This window comes from Carcharodon carcharias, chromosome 19 (genome assembly GCF_017639515.1).
Source record: "Carcharodon carcharias isolate sCarCar2 chromosome 19, sCarCar2.pri, whole genome shotgun sequence".
NCBI lineage: Eukaryota > Metazoa > Chordata > Chondrichthyes > Lamniformes > Lamnidae > Carcharodon > Carcharodon carcharias.
The window spans coordinates 112,299,964-112,319,963 of NC_054485.1; the positions used below are offsets into that span (position 1 = coordinate 112,299,964).

General features: G+C 50.8%; 1 protein-coding gene across 1 annotated transcript in view; it reads left to right on the top strand.

The window, feature by feature from the left end:
- Positions 1 to 2,875: 2,875 nt before the first annotated feature.
- clic1 (chloride intracellular channel 1) overlaps positions 2,876 to 20,000 on the top strand; it is a 51,734-nt gene continuing 34,609 nt past the window's right edge. Inside the window, exon 1 of the mRNA XM_041213750.1 lies at positions 2,876 to 3,131. Within this exon, the coding sequence (XP_041069684.1) occupies positions 3,093 to 3,131 (39 nt within the window). The 5' untranslated portion in view covers positions 2,876 to 3,092. The remainder of the gene's footprint in view (positions 3,132 to 20,000) is intronic.

The following is a 20,000-nucleotide window of genomic DNA, read 5'->3' on the forward strand; positions in this document are numbered from 1 at the left end:
TCCTCTCTCTCTCTCTCTCCTGTACCTCCTCTCTCTCTCTCTCCTGTACCTCTCTCTCTCACTCCTGTACCTCTCTCTCTCTCTCCTGTACCTCTCTCTCTCTCTCCTGTACCTCTCTCTCTCCCTCTCTCCTGTACCTCTCTCTCCTGTACCTCTCTCTCTCTCCTGTACCTCTCTCTCTCTCTCTCTCTCCTGTACCTCTCTCTCTCTCTCTCCTGTACCTCTCTCTCTCTCTCTCTCTCTCTCCTGTACCTCTCTCTCTCTCTCTCTCTCCTGTACCTCTCTCTCTCTCTCTCTCTCCTGTACCTCTCTCTCTCTCTCTCTCTCTCTCCTGTACCTCTCTCTCTCTCTCTCTCTCCTGTACCTCTCTCTCTCTCTCTCTCCTGTACCTCCTCTCTCTCTCTCTCTCCTGTACTTCCTCTCTCTCTCTCTCTCCTGTACCTCTCTCTCTCTCTCCTGTACCTCTCTCTCTCTCTCTCTCTCCTGTACCTCCTCTCTCTCTCTCTCTCCTGTACCTCCTCTCTCTCTCTCTCCTGTACCTCCTCTCTCTCTCTCTCTCCTGTACCTCCTCTCTCTCTCTCTCCTGTACCTCTCTCTCTCTCTCCTGTACCTCTCTCTCTCTCTCTCTCTCCTGTACCTCTCTCTCTCTCTCTCTCTCCTGTACCTCTCTCTCTCTCTCTCTCTCCTGTACCTCTCTCTCTCTCTCTCTCCTGTACCTCTCTCTCTCTCTCTCTCTCCTGTACCTCTCTCTCTCTCTCCTGTACCTCTCTCTCTCTCTCCTGTACCTCTCTCTCTCTCTCCTGTACCTCTCTCTCTCTCTCCTGTACCTCTCTCTCTCCCTCTCTCTCCTGTACCTCTCTCTCTCTCTCTCTCTCCTGTACCTCTCTCTCTCTCTCTCTCCTGTACCTCTCTCTCTCTCTCCTGTACCTCTCTCTCTCTCTCTCTCCTGTACCTCTCTCTCTCTCTCTCTCCTGTACCTCTCTCTCTCTCTCTCTCCTGTACCTCTCTCTCTCCTGTACCTCTCTCTCTCCTGTACCTCTCTCTCTCCTGTACCTCTCTCTCTCCTGTACCTCTCTCTCTCCTGTACCTCTCTCTCTCTCTCCTGTACCTCTCTCTCTCTCTCCTGTACCTCTCTCTCTCTCTCCTGTACCTCTCTCTCTCTCTCCTGTACCTCTCTCTCCTGTACCTCTCTCTCTCTCTCTCTCTCCTGTACCTCTCTCTCTCTCTCTCTCTCCTGTACCTCCTCTCTCTCTCTCTCCTGTACCTCTCTCTCTCTCTCCTGTACCTCTCTCTCCTGTACCTCTCTCTCCTGTACCTCTCTCTCCTGTACCTCTCTCTCCTGTACCTCTCTCTCCTGTACCTCTCTCTCCTGTACCTCTCTCTCCTGTACCTCTCTCTCCTGTACCTCTCTCTCCTGTACCTCTCTCTCCTGTACCTCTCTCTCTCTCTCCTGTACCTCTCTCTCCTGTACCTCTCTCTCTCTCTCTCCTGTACCTCTCTCTCTCTCTCTCCTGTACCTCTCTCTCTCTCTCCTGTACCTCTCTCTCTCTCTCCTGTACCTCTCTCTCCTGTACCTCTCTCTCCTGTACCTCTCTCTCCTGTACCTCTCTCTCCTGTACCTCTCTCTCCTGTACCTCTCTCTCTCTCTCCTGTACCTCTCTCTCTCTCTCCTGTACCTCTCTCTCTCTCTCCTGTAACTCTCTCTCTCTCTCCTGTACCTCTCTCTCTCTCTCCTGTACCTCTCTCTCTCTCTCCTGTACCTCTCTCTCTCTCTCTCCTGTACCTCTCTCTCTCTTGTACCTCTCTCTCTCTCTCTCTCTCCTGTACCTCTCTCTCTCTCTCTCCTGTACCTCTCTCTCTCTCTCTCCTGTACCTCTCTCTCTCTCTCTCCTGTACCTCTCTCTCTCTCTCCTGTATCTCTCTCTCTCTCCTGTACTTCTCTCTCTCTCTCCTGTACCTCTCTCTCTCTCTCTTTCCTGTACCTCTCTCTCTCTCTCTTTCCTGTACCTCTCTCTCTCTTTCCTGTACCTCTCTCTCTCCTGTACCTCTCTCTCTCCTGTACCTCTCTCTCTCTCTTTCTCTCCCGTACCTCTCTCTCTTTCTCTTTCTCTCCTGTACCTCTCTCTCTCTCTCTCTCTCTCTCCTGTACCTCTCTCTCTCTCTCTCTCTCTCCTGTACCTCTCTCTCTCTCTCTCCTGTACCTCTCTCTCTCTCTCTCTCTCCTGTACCTCTCTCTCTCTCTCTCTCTCTCCTGTACCTCTCTCTCTCTCTCTCTCCTGTACCTCTCTCTCTCTCTCTCTCCTGTACCTCTCTCTCTCTTTCCTGTACCTCTCTCTCTCTCTCTTTCCTGTACCTCTCTCTTTCCTGTACCTCTCTCTTTCCTGTACCTCTCTCTTTCCTGTACCTCTCTCTCTCTCTCCTGTACCTCTCTCTCTCTCTCCTGTACCTCTCTCTCTCTCTTTCTCTCCTGTACCTCTCTCTCTCTCTCTCCTGTACCTCTCTCTTTCTCTTTCTCTCCCGTACCTCTCTCTCTTTCTCTTTCTCCAGTACCTCTCTCTCTCTAGTACCTCTCTCTCTCTCTTTCTCTCTCTCCAGTACTCTCTCTCTCTCTTTCTTTCTCTCCAGTACCTCTCTCTTTCTCTCTCTCTCTCTCCAGTACCTGTCTCTCTATTGTGCCTATTTCTTTACCTATCTGCCTATATCTTTTGGTAGATTTCCTACCATGTGGTACACGTGCTGCTCTCCGTCTGTCTCTGTGACTGTCTCTAGCTGTATTCCCCCTTTGTCAATCTCATTACTCCCCCACCCCTGTCAGACACAGCCCCTGCTCAAATACAGTTCAGGTCTCGCCTCTTGCGCTGTTTGCTTATTTCCGGGGGTGTGGTTTCACTCAGAGCCGAAGCCTCTCGAAGAGTCAGGCGGATCTGTAGCTGCTGAGAGGTCCTTGTATTCTAACAATAAAAACTGAGGAGTTGGAACAGAGCAGACCAGACCAGTGTGGGGGTCATAACAGCCGGCGGAGGGGAGGGACAGGTGGAAAAAAAAAGTACTCACTCAAGAGGAAAAGTTGAGGAAGTGTCCTCCTGGGTAGAATGGGTGACGAGGAGAAGCGAGTGGAACTCTTTGTGAAGGTAAGGGTTTCTTTGTCAAAGTTCAGCCATCTCAAAGCGGGAGGGGAGGGGAGGGAGGGGGGTGATCATCCCCTCTTTAAGGGGTATCATTTCTAACACTCGGAGATGTCACTTTCAGGGCTGCTTGGGTCAGTTTCAGCCGGTGTGACCACTGCAGCTCAACTTCGAGTCATTTCAGTTGTGTTTTTTCACCTCCAACTCCTCTACACACACTTACACACTTACACACACACTTACACACACACATATATATATATATATATATATATATAGTTCACAGAACCTTCAACTCCAGCTATTGCATCTCAGAATAAGCTTCAAATTTCCTGTTGGCAAACCTTTGTTCTTTATTTTTTTGCAAACCGAAACCCAGAATTAGTTTTTTTCTAATCCTCTTTTGCAATTTTAAACCGCGTGTGCCATCAGATTAACATCTCTGTGTGTGTGTGTGTCTCTCTCTGGGCCGAGCTTTCCATTGATCAGACTGACTGGATATGATGGTAAAGTTAGACAGCAGGGTTTGGGTTTTGGGGGAGGCGGGGAGGTGGTGGGGGGGGACTTGTCTGTTATATTTTAAATCCTTTCCAGTTTAAAACAACAACAAAAATCAAATCGATTTGCTCTTTTTCGAAAGAAAAATCTGGAACTTTCGTTTTGGAAGCAGAGTTGCTTGTGATTCACTTGGAGTTTCCTGTGACGTGCAGTTTCTCTCTCTCTCTCTCTGTCCTGTTTAGAAAGGAGAGGCACCTCTTTATAGAGACTGTTCTGCACCGAAGCTGCAGTCAGTCTGTGGGAGGGGAGAGATGGGTGTGAGTGGAATTGTTTCTTTTTTACACAAGTTAGGGGTTGTATGAGGTTTTCTTCCGCGTTACCTGTGTATCTGTCTGTCTTTTTCTGTGTCTGTTTCTCTCTCTCCCTTTCAAAAGGGAGTTGGATAATTTATCTGAAGTAAGAAGTATTTAGATGAGCAGTTGAAACACCAGAGCATACAGGCCAAGTGCTGGAACATGGGATTAGAATAGGTAGGTGCTCGATGGGCTGAATGGCCTGTTTCTGTGCTGTATGACTCTGACTCTTTTTTAAAAAGAAAACTTCAGAGTTAAGGGGTGGGGGGTGGGAAGAAAAACAGGTGAGTGGGACAAGTTGAGTTGAACCAGCGCAGGTAGATGGGCTGAATGGCCTCTGCTGGAGCCATTCTTTGATCCTGAGTCTCTGTGTCTTTCTTGCTGAATGTCCTGTTATGTGACTCTGGAGCTGGTCAGCGTCCAGTACCGGACAGCTGGGTGGGTGGGGAGGAGCTCCTGTAGCACAGTGGGCAGTGCCTCACCCCTCTAGGACTGGATGGTCAAGGAAGGTGTTATGGCCAAAACAAGTATCAGCCAATGGCAGGCTGTACGAGTGGGACAGATTCCTAGTCAGCCGTGTGACTGACAGACATTCACAGCACAGGAGGAGGCCATTCAGCCCATCGTGTCTGTGCTGGTCAACAAAGATCCGACTACACTAATCCCCATTGTCCAGCACTTGGCCCATAGCCCTGGAGGCTACAGCAACACAAGTGAATATCTAAATACTTCTTAAATGTTACGTGAGTTCCAGACTCCCACCGCCCTCTGGGTGAAAAACTTTCTCCTCAACTCCCCCCTTAGCCTTCTACCTCTTACCTTAAATCTACACCCCCTGGTTATTGACCCCTCTACTAATGGAAAAAGTGTCTTCCTATCTATGCCCCTCTTTATCTTATACACCTCTATCAGGTCCGCTTTCAACCTTCCTGCTCCAAGGAAAACAACCCCAGCCTCTCCAATCTTTCCTCATAGCTCAGGCCCTCCACTCCAGGCAGCATCCTGGTAAATCTCCTCTGCACCCTCTCCAGTGCAACCACATCCTTCCTACAATGTGGTGACCAGAACTGCATGCAGTACTCCAGTTGTGGCCTAAGCAGTGTGGGTTGGAAAGAACGTTTGGATCTGCTACATAAAAGCAAAATACTGCAGATGCTGGAAACCTGAGACAAAAACCAGAAACACTCAGCAGGTCTGACAGCTTCTGTGAAGAGAGAGAGAGAGAGAGAGAGAGAGAAACAGAGTTTAAGAGTCTGTATGACCCTTCTTCAGAGCCTCCACCATTAGTATCCATAGCTCCAGACTACATCATGCAAATTAGCACCGCAGCCAGAAGTCTGAGTGAACTGCACACGTACACACACACACACACACCTCTCTTTCGGAAAGGATCACTGGATAGTGTTCAGGATATTTGAATATTGGCTGCATGGGAGCCAGGTACTTGGCCCCAACTGGTCCCTGATAGCATGCAAGTCATCTCCTCTCTCCTTCACCCAACACTATCCTCCTATTTACCCTCCCACCCCCCTGCTCTTGTGCATTTATCCAACTTCCCCTTTAAAGGAATCGATGTGACTTACCTCAGCCACTCCCTGTGGTTTCAAGTTTCATGTTCTGACCACCATTGAAGAACTTTCTCTTCAATTCCTTATTGCATTTATGAGTCATTATCATCATCATTAGACCAGTTAGTTTAACATTGGTGGTGGGGAAACTTCTAGAAACATTAGTCCATGACAAAAGTAATAGCTCCATGGACGAATGCAAGTTAAGTAAGGGAAGCCAGCATGGATTTCTTAAGGGGAAATCGTGTTAAACTAACTTTCTGGAGTGTTTCTTTTTTGAAGCGTTAACAGAGAGGGTTGATGAGGGCAGTGCTGTTGATGTGGTGTACATGGATTTCCACAAGACAGATTTGTGAGCAAAGTTGTAGCTCACTGAACAAAGGGGACAATAGCAACATGGATATGGAATTGGCTGAGAGACCAGAGCCAGAGTAAGGGTTAATGGATGTTTTTTAGGCTGGAGGAACGTTTGCAGTGGAGTTCCCCAAGGGTCAGTTTGGGGACCCTTGCTTTTCCTGATTTATAAATGAAAGGACTAGTCCTTGGTGTACAGGACACATTGTTAAAGTTTGCAGATGGTAAAAGGGCAAAGACAAGGTGGTGGAAGGGGTGGACAAGTGGCAGATGAAGTTCAATGTGGAGAAATATGAAGTGATGCATTTTGGTAGGAAGAACATGGAGAGACAGCAAAATAAAGGGAGAAACTCGAAAGGGGTGCAGGAGCAGAGGGACTTGGGTGTTCGGTCATTGAAGGTGGAGAAAGGGGTTAATAAAGCCTACAGTATCCTGGGCTTTATTAATAGAGGCACAGAGTACAAGAGCAGGGAGGTTATGTTGAATTTATATCAGACTCTAGTATAGCCTCAGCTGGAGTATTGTGTCCAGTTCTGGGTACCACAGTTCAGGAAGGATGTGAAGGCATTAGAGAGAGTGCAGAAAAGATTCACGGGAATGGTTCCAGGGATGAGGAACTTCAGCTATCAGGGTAGATTGGAGAAGTTGGGACTGTTTTCCTTGGAGAGGAGAAGGTTGAAAGGAGATTTGATAGAGGTTTTCAAAATCATGGGGTCTGGGCAGGGGAGATAGAGAGAAACTGTTCCCATGTGTGGAAGGAACAGGAATGAGAGGGCACAAAATGAAAGCAATTGGTTAGAGAAGGAAAGAGTGACATGAGAAACTTAACAATGCAGCGAGTGGTTAGGATCTGGAATGCACTGTCTGAGAGTGTGGTGGAGACAGGGTCAATCGAGTCGTTAGGATCTGGAATGCATTGTCTGAGAGTGTGGTGGAGACAGGGTCAATCGAGTGGTTAGGATCTGGAATGCACTGTCTGAGAGTGTGGTGGAGACAGGGTCAAACGAAAGGTTAGGATCTGGAATGCACTGTCTGAGAGTGTGGTGGAGACAGGGTCAATCGAGTGGTTAGGGTCTGGAATGCACTGTCTGAGAGTGTGGTGGAGACAGGGTCAATCGAGTGGTTAGGATCTGGAATGCACTGTCTGAGAGTGTGGTGGAGACAGGGTCAATCGAGTGGTTAGGGTCTGGAATGCACTGTCTGAGAGTGTGGTGGAGACAGGGTCAATCGAATAGTTAGGATCTGGAATGCACTGTCTGAGAGTGTGGTGGAGACAGGGTCAATCAAAATATTCAGAAGGGAATTGGAATCTTATCTGGAAGGGAATAATGTGTGGGGTTATGGATAGAAGGGAGGAGAATGACACTAAGTGAGTTGCTCATTCAGGGGGCTGGTGCAGACATGATGGGCTGAATAGCCTCCTGTGCTGCAACAATTTTGTGGTCTTATATTTAGGACGTCCCTCCCAAGTGGGAACATCTCGATATGGAACCTGTCAATCCGGGTTGTGGTTCTAGTGGTTGTCCGTGGGTCACCCCTCGGTTTGTTTGGTTCTCTGGAGAAGAGCCCCAGCCTGTTCAGTCAGGCCTGAGCTCTCGTCTCTGCTGCTATCCTCATTGACCTTCCATTGCACCTTGTCCTAGTGCCCAGCACATCCTTTCTGTTTTGGGCTCTGAGGTGGCAGTACTCCAGCGTGTGTGGTCACTTTCCTATCCTTTCCACTGTGCTGTCTGAGATGATCTGGGGTGTGGGAGTCTGTGTGTGAACTGGAGGATTGGTGAGGTGTGGAGCGAGCTCTGCTTTGTAACGCTGTGCAGTGTGCTAATAGCTGAGGGGAGGAGAGATCACAGACAGGCTGCTAAGACAGGGAAGACAGATTGTGAGGTGTTCGTGGATTTTTTTTGTTTAATGAGTCATGCGATATTCACCCCCACGTACAGGGACCCTACAGGGCTCGTGTTTAAGAATGAAGGCTGTGTCTCTGAATTTTTAGAGAAACAAGCACACATGCAGACGCTCTCTCACGCAGACGCTCTCTCACGCAGACGCTCTCTCACGCAGACGCTCTCTCACGCAGACGCTCTCTCACGCAGACGCTAAGCTGACGATGAACAAGAGGTGGGTCCAATTCAGCAGACCACCAGAATGGCGTTGCCTGTCAGCTCTTCCATCTGACCTTTGTTGCTATGTAAGGGGTATGCTAATGATGGATGTTTCTCAGGCATAATCTTAACATTAGGGCCATTCTGGGGCAAAGTCTGGAAACATTTAATCATGTAGAGGGTAACAGCAATCAGGAATTCTCTTTATCCAAACCGCCCCCCACCCCACCCCGCCACCTTCCCTCCCCAATAGATCCATAGAAAGGTTACAGTGCAGAAAGAGGCCATTCAGCCCATTGTGTCTGTGCTGGCCAAAAAAGGGAGAAAAGAAACCAGCCGCTCATTTTAATCCCACTTTGCAGCACCTTGTCTGTAGCCTTGCAGGTTACATCGCTTCAGATGCAGATCCAGGTAGCGTTTAAATGAGTTGAGCATTTCAGCTTCAACCACCAACTTCAGCAGTGAATTCCAGACACCCATCACCCTCTGGGTGAAAAAGTTTTTCCTCATGTCCCGTCTAATCCTTCTACCAATCACCTTAAGTCTATGCCCCTGGTAATTGTCCCCTCAGCTAGGGGAAACAAGTCTTTCCTGCCTATCTAGGCCCCTCATAGTTTTGTGCACCTCAATTAGGTCACCCCTCAGCCTCCTCTGTTCCCCAGCCTATCCAATCTTTCCTCATAGCTGTAATTTTTAAGCCCTGGCGACATTCTTGTAAGTCTCCTCTGCACCCTCTCCAGAGCAATTATGTCCTTCCTGTAATGTGGTGACCTGGACTGTACAGCTATGGCCTAACCAGTTCCACCATAACATCCCTGTTTTTGTATTCAATACCTTGTCCAATAAAGGAAAGCATTCCATAAGCTTTCTTGACCACCTTATCCACCTGCCCTACCACCCTCAGAAACCTGTGGACATGCACTCCAATCTCTCTCACTTCCCCTACCCCTCTCGATATCCTCCCTCTTATTGACTCTTCCCTTGCTTTGTTGGCCCTCCCCTAAACGCATTACCCTACCCAAAAAAGAAGCTGAGTGTGGGGTGGGGTGGGGTGGGGAGGGGAGGGGATGTCGATTGAAAATTCAGATGGCCAGGTTTTTGGCCTGTGCAGTTATTGACGATGATGGAACCGAGCAAAGTAAGATGGAGTTAAGATGCAGATCAGGCACAATCCCATTGATAGGCCTACAAGCAAAAAACTGCGGATGCTGGAAATCCGAAACAGAAACAGAAACAAATACCTGGAAAAACTCAGCAGGTCTGGCAGCGTCGGCGGAGAAGAGAAACGTCAGCTGTTTCTGTTTTTGGCTTGATAGGCCTGCTGTTTGTAGGTAATTGCAGCTAAGACTGTCGAGCTTGCCAACAGACTGAGCCGAGTGTGTGCAGGCCTGGCTTTGTGCCAGTGGTATCAGCGTACCCGCGGTGAGGGCACCCAGAGCTGGGCAGCTGGGAAGAATCCCAGCCCCTGTAATGAAACTGCCCCCCTGAGCCCGTTTTACTGTGCCCGTGTCTGTGGTCAGGGCCTGAGAGAATTCTCGTCGGGATTGTGGCTGGCCATCCCAATGTGCCGGAGTGCAGCGGTGAACCCCGCCCCCCCCCTACCCCCCCGGCCCTATTTTTGGGGGAATGTGCCCTCCATTACTGATTTGCCTCTGGCCTCCATTTGAGCCACAGGTTTGAGGTGGATCTCTGCAGGTGCCTCGTGCTAAGAGCACCTCAGCAACTGTGACGCTGCAGTGGGTCGGAAGATGCTGTTTGGCCACGTTTTCAGTGCACTGTCCAGTCCTGGAGTTGGACTCGAACTCAGAGTGTCTGGTCCGAGAGGCACGGGCGTGCTGACTGTGTGCCCACAGGGACCTCCAACTCCCTTTTGGATCAGTTTATACCCAGCACCACTTCACTCCTCTTGCTTGTGTTCTCCATACCCGCTTCCTTCATGCCAGCCCATTCAGGTAGCCCGCTGCAGCCTGTGAGTCAGAAGGCTGTGGGCTCGAGACCCTCTGGGGCAATGCTGGAGCGTTCTCAACCTTTTGCCCCCACAGCCTGCTGGGGGAGGGTGTGTGCCCTGAAGAGGGGTGTCTCACACATGAGGCAATATCTGGGCTATTTCTGGAGCAGTGCCAGAGAAGGAGCTCCCTTCCTCGCTGTAAGATAATGCGAGGTGTGAATTGAGTGTTGTTTTACATTATAATTGCATTTATATAGACCCTTATCACATTCACAGGGACAGGCCCAAAGCATTTTACAATCCGGTGTGTTCCCTTTTGAAGGGTTAGTGCAGAAGGAGGCTGTTTGGCATGAGGGGATGTGGTGGGGTAGTTGGTATGGTCACTGACTCGTATTCCAGAGACCCAGGGTAATTCTCTGGGTGCGAATCCCACCCACGGCTGGTGGTGAAATTTGAATTAAAAGTCCGACGATGATCATTGTTGTTCACTGATGCCTTCTAGGCGAGGGAAACCTGCAGTCCTTATCTGGTCTGGCCTACATGTGACTCCAGTCCCCCAGCAAAGTGGTTCATTCTTAAATGCTCTATGAACAAGGGTAATTAGGGATGAGCCATCCCAATGCTGCCTCTGGGAAGGAGCTGTGCTCGTATCGCTCCTTCTACTGCAATCTTGTTGTCAAACTTGCCCCCCATCGCCCTCTCTGTGTTTCCAAAAAGAGAAACTTCCCACTATTGAAGGCAGGATGCTGACAGCAGAGCATGGGGAGAAGGCCCTTTCCCCTCTCAAATAGTGGCATCCACCCGAGAGGGGAGTCTCGGTTTGCTTCAATGCTTGGCTTCTGACACTACAGCACTCCCTCAGTACCTCACTGGGACCGTGTGCTGGATTAGGCCCCACAACCTTCAGACTCTCAGGTAGGGGGTTGCTCAGTGATGCACACCTGTCGCCCCCCCGCCCCCCGCCACCCTCCGTACTTTTTTTCCAAAAATATGCTTTCTTCATAAGCTTCATAAAAGTATTTCACATGGACTCTTCAAAGCTGAGAGGTCTTGAAATGGTTTCTTCTGTGATACTCACTATGTTCGTAACTACAATTAATATTTACACAATTCACCCCTTGTCGAGCATACAGCCTGAGGGGCTCTACACAGTTCCCAGCCCCTCGGTGCGCTATGGCAGAAAGCTCTTAGGCCGCGACCCTTCCCCATTGCGCCTTTGTGGCGGCTGCCCCAAGCTTTAGTGCGTCCCTCAGCACGTAGTCCTGGACCTTGGAATGTGCCAGTCTGCAACACTCGGTCGGGGACAACTTTGTGCTGGAAGACCAACAAGTTTCGGGCAGACCAAAGAGCGTCTTTCACCGAGTTGATGATCCTCCAGCTGCAGTTGATGTTTGTCTCGGTGTGTGCCCCTGGGAACAGCCCATAGAGCACAGAGTCCTGTGTCGCAGCATTGCTCGGGATGGACCTCGACAGAAACCACTGCATCTCTCTCCAGACCTTCTTCGCAAAGACACAATCTACAAGGAGGTGAACAACGGTCTCTTCCCACCACAGCCACCTCGAGGGCAATGTGCAGAGGGGGTGAGACTCCTGGCATGTAGGAAGGATTTTACAGGGAGGGCCTTTCTCACCACCAGCCAAGCTACATCTTGGTGCTTGTTGGAAAGTTCTGGCGATGAGGCATTCTGCCAAATGACTGTCAGTCTGCTCGGGGAACCATCCCTCTTGGTTATCGTCTGGGTGGTGGTGGTGGTGGGGGGGAACATGCTCAGAACCAATCAGCAATTTATGGCTAATTGTTGGGTTTTAAAACAATTCTTGGCCTGTGTGTTTTATTTAAGTTTCCTTTCTCTTCTCCGTTCACTCCTGCTTGTTCTCCACTCCGAGGCTGGCCAAGGTGACTCATTTAAAATCGGGAGCCTGTCACCAAGCAACATCTGCAGGTTCAAAGGTTGGCGGGGGTGGATGGGAAGGTGGAACGCAAACTCGGATCAGCCATGACCTTATGGAATGGCGGAGCAGACCTGAGTGGCCGAGTGCCCACTCCCCTTATTTCCGATGTTCGTAGGTTGTGGTCACCCTGAGATGCTTTGCGTTAGCACCATGACTGTGTCACTCAGCCAAGTGTCAGCCGAGGGAGAGCTCCTTCGGATGGTGCTGATGGTAGCGCAGGTGGATTTGTCCAGATGCTTGGCCTCATTTCCCTGATTTACAACACACACACACACACACACACACACACACACACACACACACACACACACACACACACACACACACACACACACACACACACACACACACACACACACACACACACACACACACACACACACACACACCCCACCAAAGTAAAACATAGATATTCTAACCGAGGTTATTGATGGTTACCTGGCAACATAATTTTACAGCCAGTTGTCAGTTTTTTTTTAAAGGGGTGTGACTGTCCTATTTACTTTGGCTTTGAGCCTGGCAGGAGGGAATGTTCCTGCTGGGAGGAACTGATGTATCTGGACACGTGATATCGGATATTCCAAAAGGCTGTTTCCTTCTGTATTTCCTTGAGGTGGGAGGTGAATAGGAACGCCTCCCTGTCCTGAGGTAAAATCAGCAACTGAGTTACAAGGTGTGATAGGAAGCTCGGGAAAGCGAGAGGGGGCAAATAAATCCCCAGGGATGGACCGTACTTCTCCGTGGAGGGAGGAGGAAACCTGTGGGGTTGCGGCCAGCCCATGGGAGTCACTGGGCAGCGGGGGGGGGGGGGAAGCTTTGGTTGAAACCAGCAAAGGTCCCGTTTTCAAAAAGGGCGCCAAAAGGGTTGCTATGGAGACACGATACAGAATGGTCAGGTTTTTAAAAAAAATTTGTTCATGAGACCTGAGTGTCGCTGGCTAGGCCAGCGTTTACTACCCATCCCCAATTACCCTTGTTCAGGGGGCATTTAAGAGTCGACCACACGCCGGCCTGCAAGAGGGCCTTGTGTAAGGCCCCAGTCCGGTGACGGGGCCGGACGCGGGGTGGGGGTCTGGAGAGCGGGCATGAGGGGAGCGGAACCACTTCTTGGAGCATGGGGTATGACGGAGGATGGTCAGAATCCGCTATAATCTCGGGAGTTTAGAAGAATGAGAGACGATCTCATTGAAACACACAAGATTCTGAAGGGGTTTGACGGGGTGGACGCTGAGAGATTGTTTCCCCTGGTCAGAGAATCTAACACACGGGGGGCTCAGTCTCAGGATAAGGGGCCGGTCATTTAGGGCTGAGATGGGGAGAAATTACTTCAATGAAAGGGTTTGTGAATCTTTGGAATTCTCCACCCCAGAGGGTTGTGGACGCTCCATCGGTGAATATATTTAAGGCCCGGATGGACAGATCTTTAGTCTCGGGGAATTGGGATATGGGGAGCAGGTGGGAAAATGGATTTCAAACCCAAGGTCAGTCACCGTGTTGACCGGCAGAGCAGGTGTGACAGGCAGTGTTGTCCACTCTTGCTCCGATCTCCTTGTGTCCTTGAGGGAAAACCACCGCGAAACTACGTTTACAGTTCTGGTCGCCGTATTGTAAAAAGGATAATGAGGCACTGGAGAAGGTGCAGAGTTACAAGAGCAACACCAGAAATACATGGGTATATGTTTCAGGAAAGGATTGACAGGCTGGCTCTCCTTTCTCTAGATAAAGGAAGGCTAAGGGGTGACCTAATAGAGACCTTTAAAATTCTGAAAGGTTTTGATTGAGTGGATAGAGAGAGAATGGTTCCTCTCCTTGGGAAGAGCAGAACTAGAGGCCGTCAGTATAAAATACTCACCAAGAAATCCAATAGGGAATTCAGGAGAAACTTCTTCACCCAGAGAGTGGTGAGGATGTAGAACTGGCTACCACAGTGAGTGGTTGGAGTGAATGGTGTAGATACATTGAAGGGGGAAACTAGACGTGGAGATGAGGGAGAAGGGAATTGAGGGTTACGACGATAGATTTAGATGAAGGAAAGATGAGAGTAGGCTTGAGTAGAGCATAAACACCAGCATGGACTAGATGGGCCGAATAGCCTATTTCGTGCTGTATATCCTATGGAGCCTTTCACTTATAGATTTTTTTTACTTTTTTTTACTTTTAATCACGTTTATCAGTTGCAGAAATATTGAAATTGGGAATTAAAGGCTGTTTGGCTTTGTGGGACTGCTGGAGAGCGTGAGAAGCAAAGATGCCCCCAACTCAAGTTGGCAAACCCATAGCAGCTGCTTATTGCTGATGGGTACCTGGTGATACATTAACACTAACCTACAGCACAGAAACAGTCTGTTCCAGCGTGTGCTCCTCACAAACTGCTAACTCTCTCAGCGTCCCTTTCAATCCCTGTTACCCCTCGTAACTACCCAGCTTCCCTTTCTCTGCTACTTGCCTCAGCCAATCCCCGGGGGGGTGGGGGGGAGCAAGTTCCCCGTTCTCGCCCCCTTCTGTGGGTAAAGGAGTTTCTCCTGGGTTCCTTCGGGAATGCTGGGGTCTATTTTATATTGATGGATTCTGGGCCTTACCCCACCCCCCCCCAACCCCCTCCCCAGACCTCTGCAAATTGTGGTCTTCCCTACACCTCTCCCATTCTAAAGCCCCTTCATGGACTTTGAAGATGTCCCCTTCAGTCTTGACAGCTCCTCAGTCTGTTCAGCCTTTCCTCAGAGTTGGAAGCTTTCCAATTCTGGAAACGTGTATTTGCACCTCCTCCAGTGCCTTGCTGCCCATATATATAACAATGGGGACCAGTGACAACAGGCTCAGTAATGGCCGAACTTCCCGGTGACGCTGGAAGCTCCCGGGACCCCTGATTCTTGGTTGAATATCAGTTGAATTTGCCTCAGTTCCTGCCATCTTTGGAATTGGGAGTAACCTGGTTGTTGGCTGGGGGTGCAAGCTGCAAGCCAAGCAGGCCGATTGCCATGACATCACCATGGAGACCCAGGCCTGCTAGTTGCTGTGCTAACCTGTTCCCACATAAATTGGATCTGACTGCTTTTGGTTTTCTCCCTTCTCTCCCCTCCACTCCCCCCCACCCCCGACACCAACCTCTCTTCTCCCCCCCCCAACCTCTCTTTCCCCCCCCCTCTCTCTCTCTCTTTCTTCCCCCCACCTCTCTCTCTCTCTCTCTCTCTCTTTCTCTTTCTCCCTCCCCTCCCCTTCAGGCTGAAGCCATTGTCTTGGCCCCTGCTCCCCAGCGACCGACCCCATCCCTCTCCCTGGCAACGCTCTGAGACGATACCAGACTGCTCGTGGCCCTTTTCCCATCACATTTGACCCTGAGCTGGGCTTTCAGCCATATACCCACGCCGAGACTCAGTCTATTTCTGTAGCATGGCCTGACTCTGCACCGCCACAGCTCAGCTGTTGCTGGAGCTCCTTGCTCGTGCTTCTCAATCACCTCCTAGACTTGACTATTCTGAGGCTCCCCTGGCTGGTCTCCTACACTCTCCCCTCCACAAGGATCATCTCATCCAAATCTCTGCTCGTATCTTAAGTCCCTCACCCAGTCAGGCAAGGCCTCAATGTTAAAACTCTTATCCTCGTTCTCAAATCCTTCCTATCTCTGTAACTACTTCCAGCCCCACAGCAGTCCCCCCCCACCCCCACAACACACACACACACACACACACACACACACACACACACACACACACACACACAAAGATATCTGCGCTCACCTAATTCTGGCATCTTCAGCTTTAATCGCTCGACCTGCACCCTCCGCTCTCTTGGTCCTAAGCTTGGGAATTCTCTCCCTAACCCTCTCCAGCCAGTTTGCCCCCTTTTCAAGATACCCTTTAACACCCACCCTGTGTGTGTGTGGTGGGTTGAGCACTGTGGACAGTACTCGAGGTGGGATGTGGTGGGTTGAGCACTGTGGACAGTACTCGAGGTGGGATGTGGTGGGTTGAGCACTGTGGACAGTACTCGAGGTGGGATGTGGTGGGTCTGGGCACTGTGGACAGTACTCGAGGTGGGATGTGGTGGGTTGAGCACTGTGGACAGTACTCGAGGTGGGATGTGGTGGGTTGAGCACTGTGGACAGTACTCGAGGTGGGATGTGGTGGGTTGAGCACTGTGGACAGTACTCGAGGTGGGATGTGGTGGGTTGAGCACTGTGGACAGTACTCGAGGTGGGATGTGGTGGGTTGAGCACTGTGGACAGTACTCGAGGTGGGATGTGGTGGGTCTGGGCACTGTGGACAGTACTCGAGGTGGGATGTGGTGGGTTGAGCACTGTGGACAGTACTCGAGGTGGGATGTGGTGGGTTGAGCACTGTGGACAGTACTCGAGGTGGGATGTGGTGGGTTGAGCACTGTGGACAGTACTCGAGGTGGGATGTGGTGGGTTGAGCACTGTGGACAGTACTCGAGGTGGGATGTGGTGGGTCTGGGCACTGTGGACAGTACTCGAGGTGGGATGTGGTGGGTTGAGCACTGTGGACAGTACTCGAGGTGGGATGTGGTGGGTTGAGCACTGTGGACAGTACTCGAGGTGGGATGTGGTGGGTTGAGCACTGTGGACAGTACTCGAGGTGGGATGTGGTGGGTTGAGCACTGTGGACAGTACTCGAGGTGGGATGTGGTGGGTTGAGCACTGTGGACAGTACTCGAGGTGGGATGTGGTGGGTTGAGCACTGTGGACAGTACTCGAGGTGGGATGTGGTGGGTTGAGCACTGTGGACAGTACTCGAGGTGGGATGTGGTGGGTTGAGCACTGTGGACAGTACTCGAGGTGGGATGTGGTGGGTTGAGCACTGTGGACAGTACTCGAGGTGGGATGTGGTGGGTTGAGCACTGTGGACAGTACTCGAGGTGGGATGTGGTGGGTTGAGCACTGTGGACAGTACTCGAGGTGGGATGTGGTGGGTTGAGCACTGTGGACAGTACTCGAGGTGGGATGTGGTGGGTTGAGCACTGTGGACAGTACTCGAGGTGGGATGCGGTGGGTTGAGCACTGTGGACAGTACTCGAGGTGGGATGTGGTGGGTTGAGCACTGTGGACAGTACTCGAGGTGGGATGTGGTGGGTTGAGCACTGTGGACAGTACTCGAGGTGGGATGTGGTGGGTTGAGCACTGTGGACAGTACTCGAGGTGGGATGTGGTGGGTTGAGCACTGTGGAAAGGCAGCTGGACAGTTCGAGATACTGCCCTTGTTGTCGGGGTTGTGTCCGGAGAGCAGCTTCTGAACTGTGTACTGAATGGTGGGGGATTTTTACAAGTGGGGGAAGGGCTGGTGGTGGGCAAAGCAAACACGTCTCTCTCTCTCTCTCTCTCTCTCTCTCTCTCTCTTACTCCACCCCCATTCATTGTTTGTTTTGTGCTGGACCTCCTTTCTACAGATGCACAGCGAGACAGCCCTATGCAGAGTTGCATTGGTGAGGCGCCCAGTACAGCTGCCCCACAATGCAATGGGGCTAACACCGGCTGCAGCACAGGGAATGGGAGCCTAGCTGCCTTTCCAGGGCCGGGTAGTCCCCTTGGGGAAAGGTGGGGGTTTGCTGGATGTGATTAGCTGGTGGGTGGAGGAGTCAGCTCGCTGCTTGCTTTGGGCTGCTTGAAGCTCACTAGGCAGAGAGACTTGCATTTATATAGTGCCTGTCACCACCTAGGGAAGTGCTGTAATGTAGGAAGTGAAGGGACAAATTTGCGTACAGCAAGCTCCCACCTCAGCCTTGAGGGAACAGCCAGACGCTCTGTTTCACAAAGTCTTCAAAGTATCAGCATGGGCCTGGACACTGGGGGAAGAGTTCCCTGGACTTTGGGAATTGTTTTACACTCATCTCCAAGTTCTCTGTCACAGAAATGGCGCCTTTTTAAAAAGTTCTTTCATGGGATGTTTTATTGCCCATCCCTAATTGCCCCTTGAGAAGGTGGGGGTGAGCTGCCTTCTTGAACCGCTGCAGTCCATGTGGTGTAGGTACACCCACAGCGCTGTTAGGGAGGGAGTTCCAGGATTTTGTCCATGTGGTGTAGGTACACCCACAGTGCTGTTAGGGAGGGAGTTCCAGGATTTTGTCCGTGTGGTGTAGGTACACCCACAGTGCTGTTAGGGAGGGAGTTCCAGGATTTTGTCCATGTGGTGTAGGTACACCCACAGTGCTGTTAGGGAGGGAGTTCCAGGATTTTGTCCATGTGGTGTAGGTACACCCACAGTGCTGTTAGGGAGGGAGTTCCAGGATTTTGTCCGTGTGGTGTAGGTACACCCACAGTGCTGTTAGGGAGGGAGTTCCAGGATTTTGTCCATGTGGTGTAGGTACACCCACAGTGCTGTTAGGGAGGGAGTTCCAGGATTTCGACCCAGCGACACTGAAGGGTGGCCTCAGTATTGCATTGGAGTGTTAGCCTGGATTTTGTGCTCATGTCTCTGGAGCGAGACTTGAACTCACAACCTTGTGATTTGGAGGTGAGAGTGCTTCCCACGAAGCCACGGCCTATGCTGAGATTGGGACACCCCACCCTCATTTATTTCAGTAGTTATTTCCTCGCTTGTGTTCTCGGGCTTTATAAATAGGGCCACAGAATACAAAAAGGAGGAAGTGGTGAAGAACCTTTTATAAAACATCTTAAAGGAATATTGCATGCCACTCTGGGCTCCCCACTTTAGGAAGGATGTGAAGGGATTGGAGACAGTGCCGGAAAGATCCACGAGAATGGTTCCAGGGATGAGGAAGTTCAGTTATGAGGATAGATCGGAGACGTTGGGGCTTTTCTCCTTGGAGGAGGGAAGGCTGAGAGGAGATTGGATAGAGGTGCTCAGAATCGTGAGGGGACAGAGCAGACAGGGAGAAACTGGACCCATTGGCGTGAGGGTGGGGAACTATTGGGGGACTATAGAGAAGGAATCTGGCTTGGCACTGAGTAAGCTTATTGTTACAGGGTGTAACAGGGAGGTGTTCTGATGTTCCTGTGGTTTTATCAGTGATGTATCTTTTCATAAGACTGTGCTCTCAAGATGTGAGTGGAGTTTCTGGCAAGACCATATGTATTGCCTAACCCGCATTGTTCAGAGTTGGCTGTGAGCTATTTTCATGCACCTCCCCTTCTCACTGAGTTTTGTTTCCGCAGTGTTAGACAAGGCTCTGTAAATGCAACAATTTTTTGGGTTTTTTTTTGACCCAGCGATGACCAAAGTGTTCGACTAGAAGCCAGATGGATGTCTCTCTTCGACCCTCCCCCCCCACTCCCCCCAACCCTCGATCCCCCACTCCCCCCAACCCCCGATCCCCCACTCCGCCTGTCTCCTCGCTTTTTTCAAAAAAAAACCCAAAAGAAACAGCAAAACACCGCACGCGGTGGAAATCCGAAATAAAAACAGGGACGCCCGCTGGGAATACTCCGTCAGCACCCGCGGCACCTGCAGAGAGAGGAGCAGAGTGAGTGTTTCAGAATGACGAGCTTTCAGCCAACTGAACCGTTAGCTCTGTTTCCCTTGCCCCACAGACCTGCGGAGTAACTCCAGCGCCTTCCGCCCTTATTTCCACCCCGTCAAAAAGGTTGGTGTGCAGTCGAGTTGAAGCTCAGCCGCGGTTTCACGCCGAATGACGGAACAGGCTCGAGGGGCTGAGTGGCCGTCTCCCCATCTGGACTTGTGAGGCACCTTCAGTGACTGACATCCCCAGGCTCTGTCGCGTCTGCCCCCAGCAGCCACGCTGAGGGAGTGCCTCATTGCCGGCTGCACCTCAGTGGGTGGCGGTCTTGTCTCTTGAGTCAAGAGAGGGTTGTGGGTTCAAGCCCCATTCCAGGGGCTGTTCAGCGCTAAAATCGAGGCTGCGACACACACTCTTTCTCGGGGGTAGCACCAAGGGAGTGCTGCACTGCCAGAGGTGCCAGTTTTCGTTTAAACCTTCTGCCCCACCCTCTGAGGTGGATGTCAAAGATCCCACGGCCACTATTTTGACGAAGAACAAGGAAAGCACTTTTTGCCAGCCCCCACGAGCCCTGAACAAGTGTTTACCCCTGAGCTAACATTGGTGACAGAGGCATCATGAGGTTGGGGAATGCACCTTATCAATACTAGTTTCCTCTTCCTGTGCAA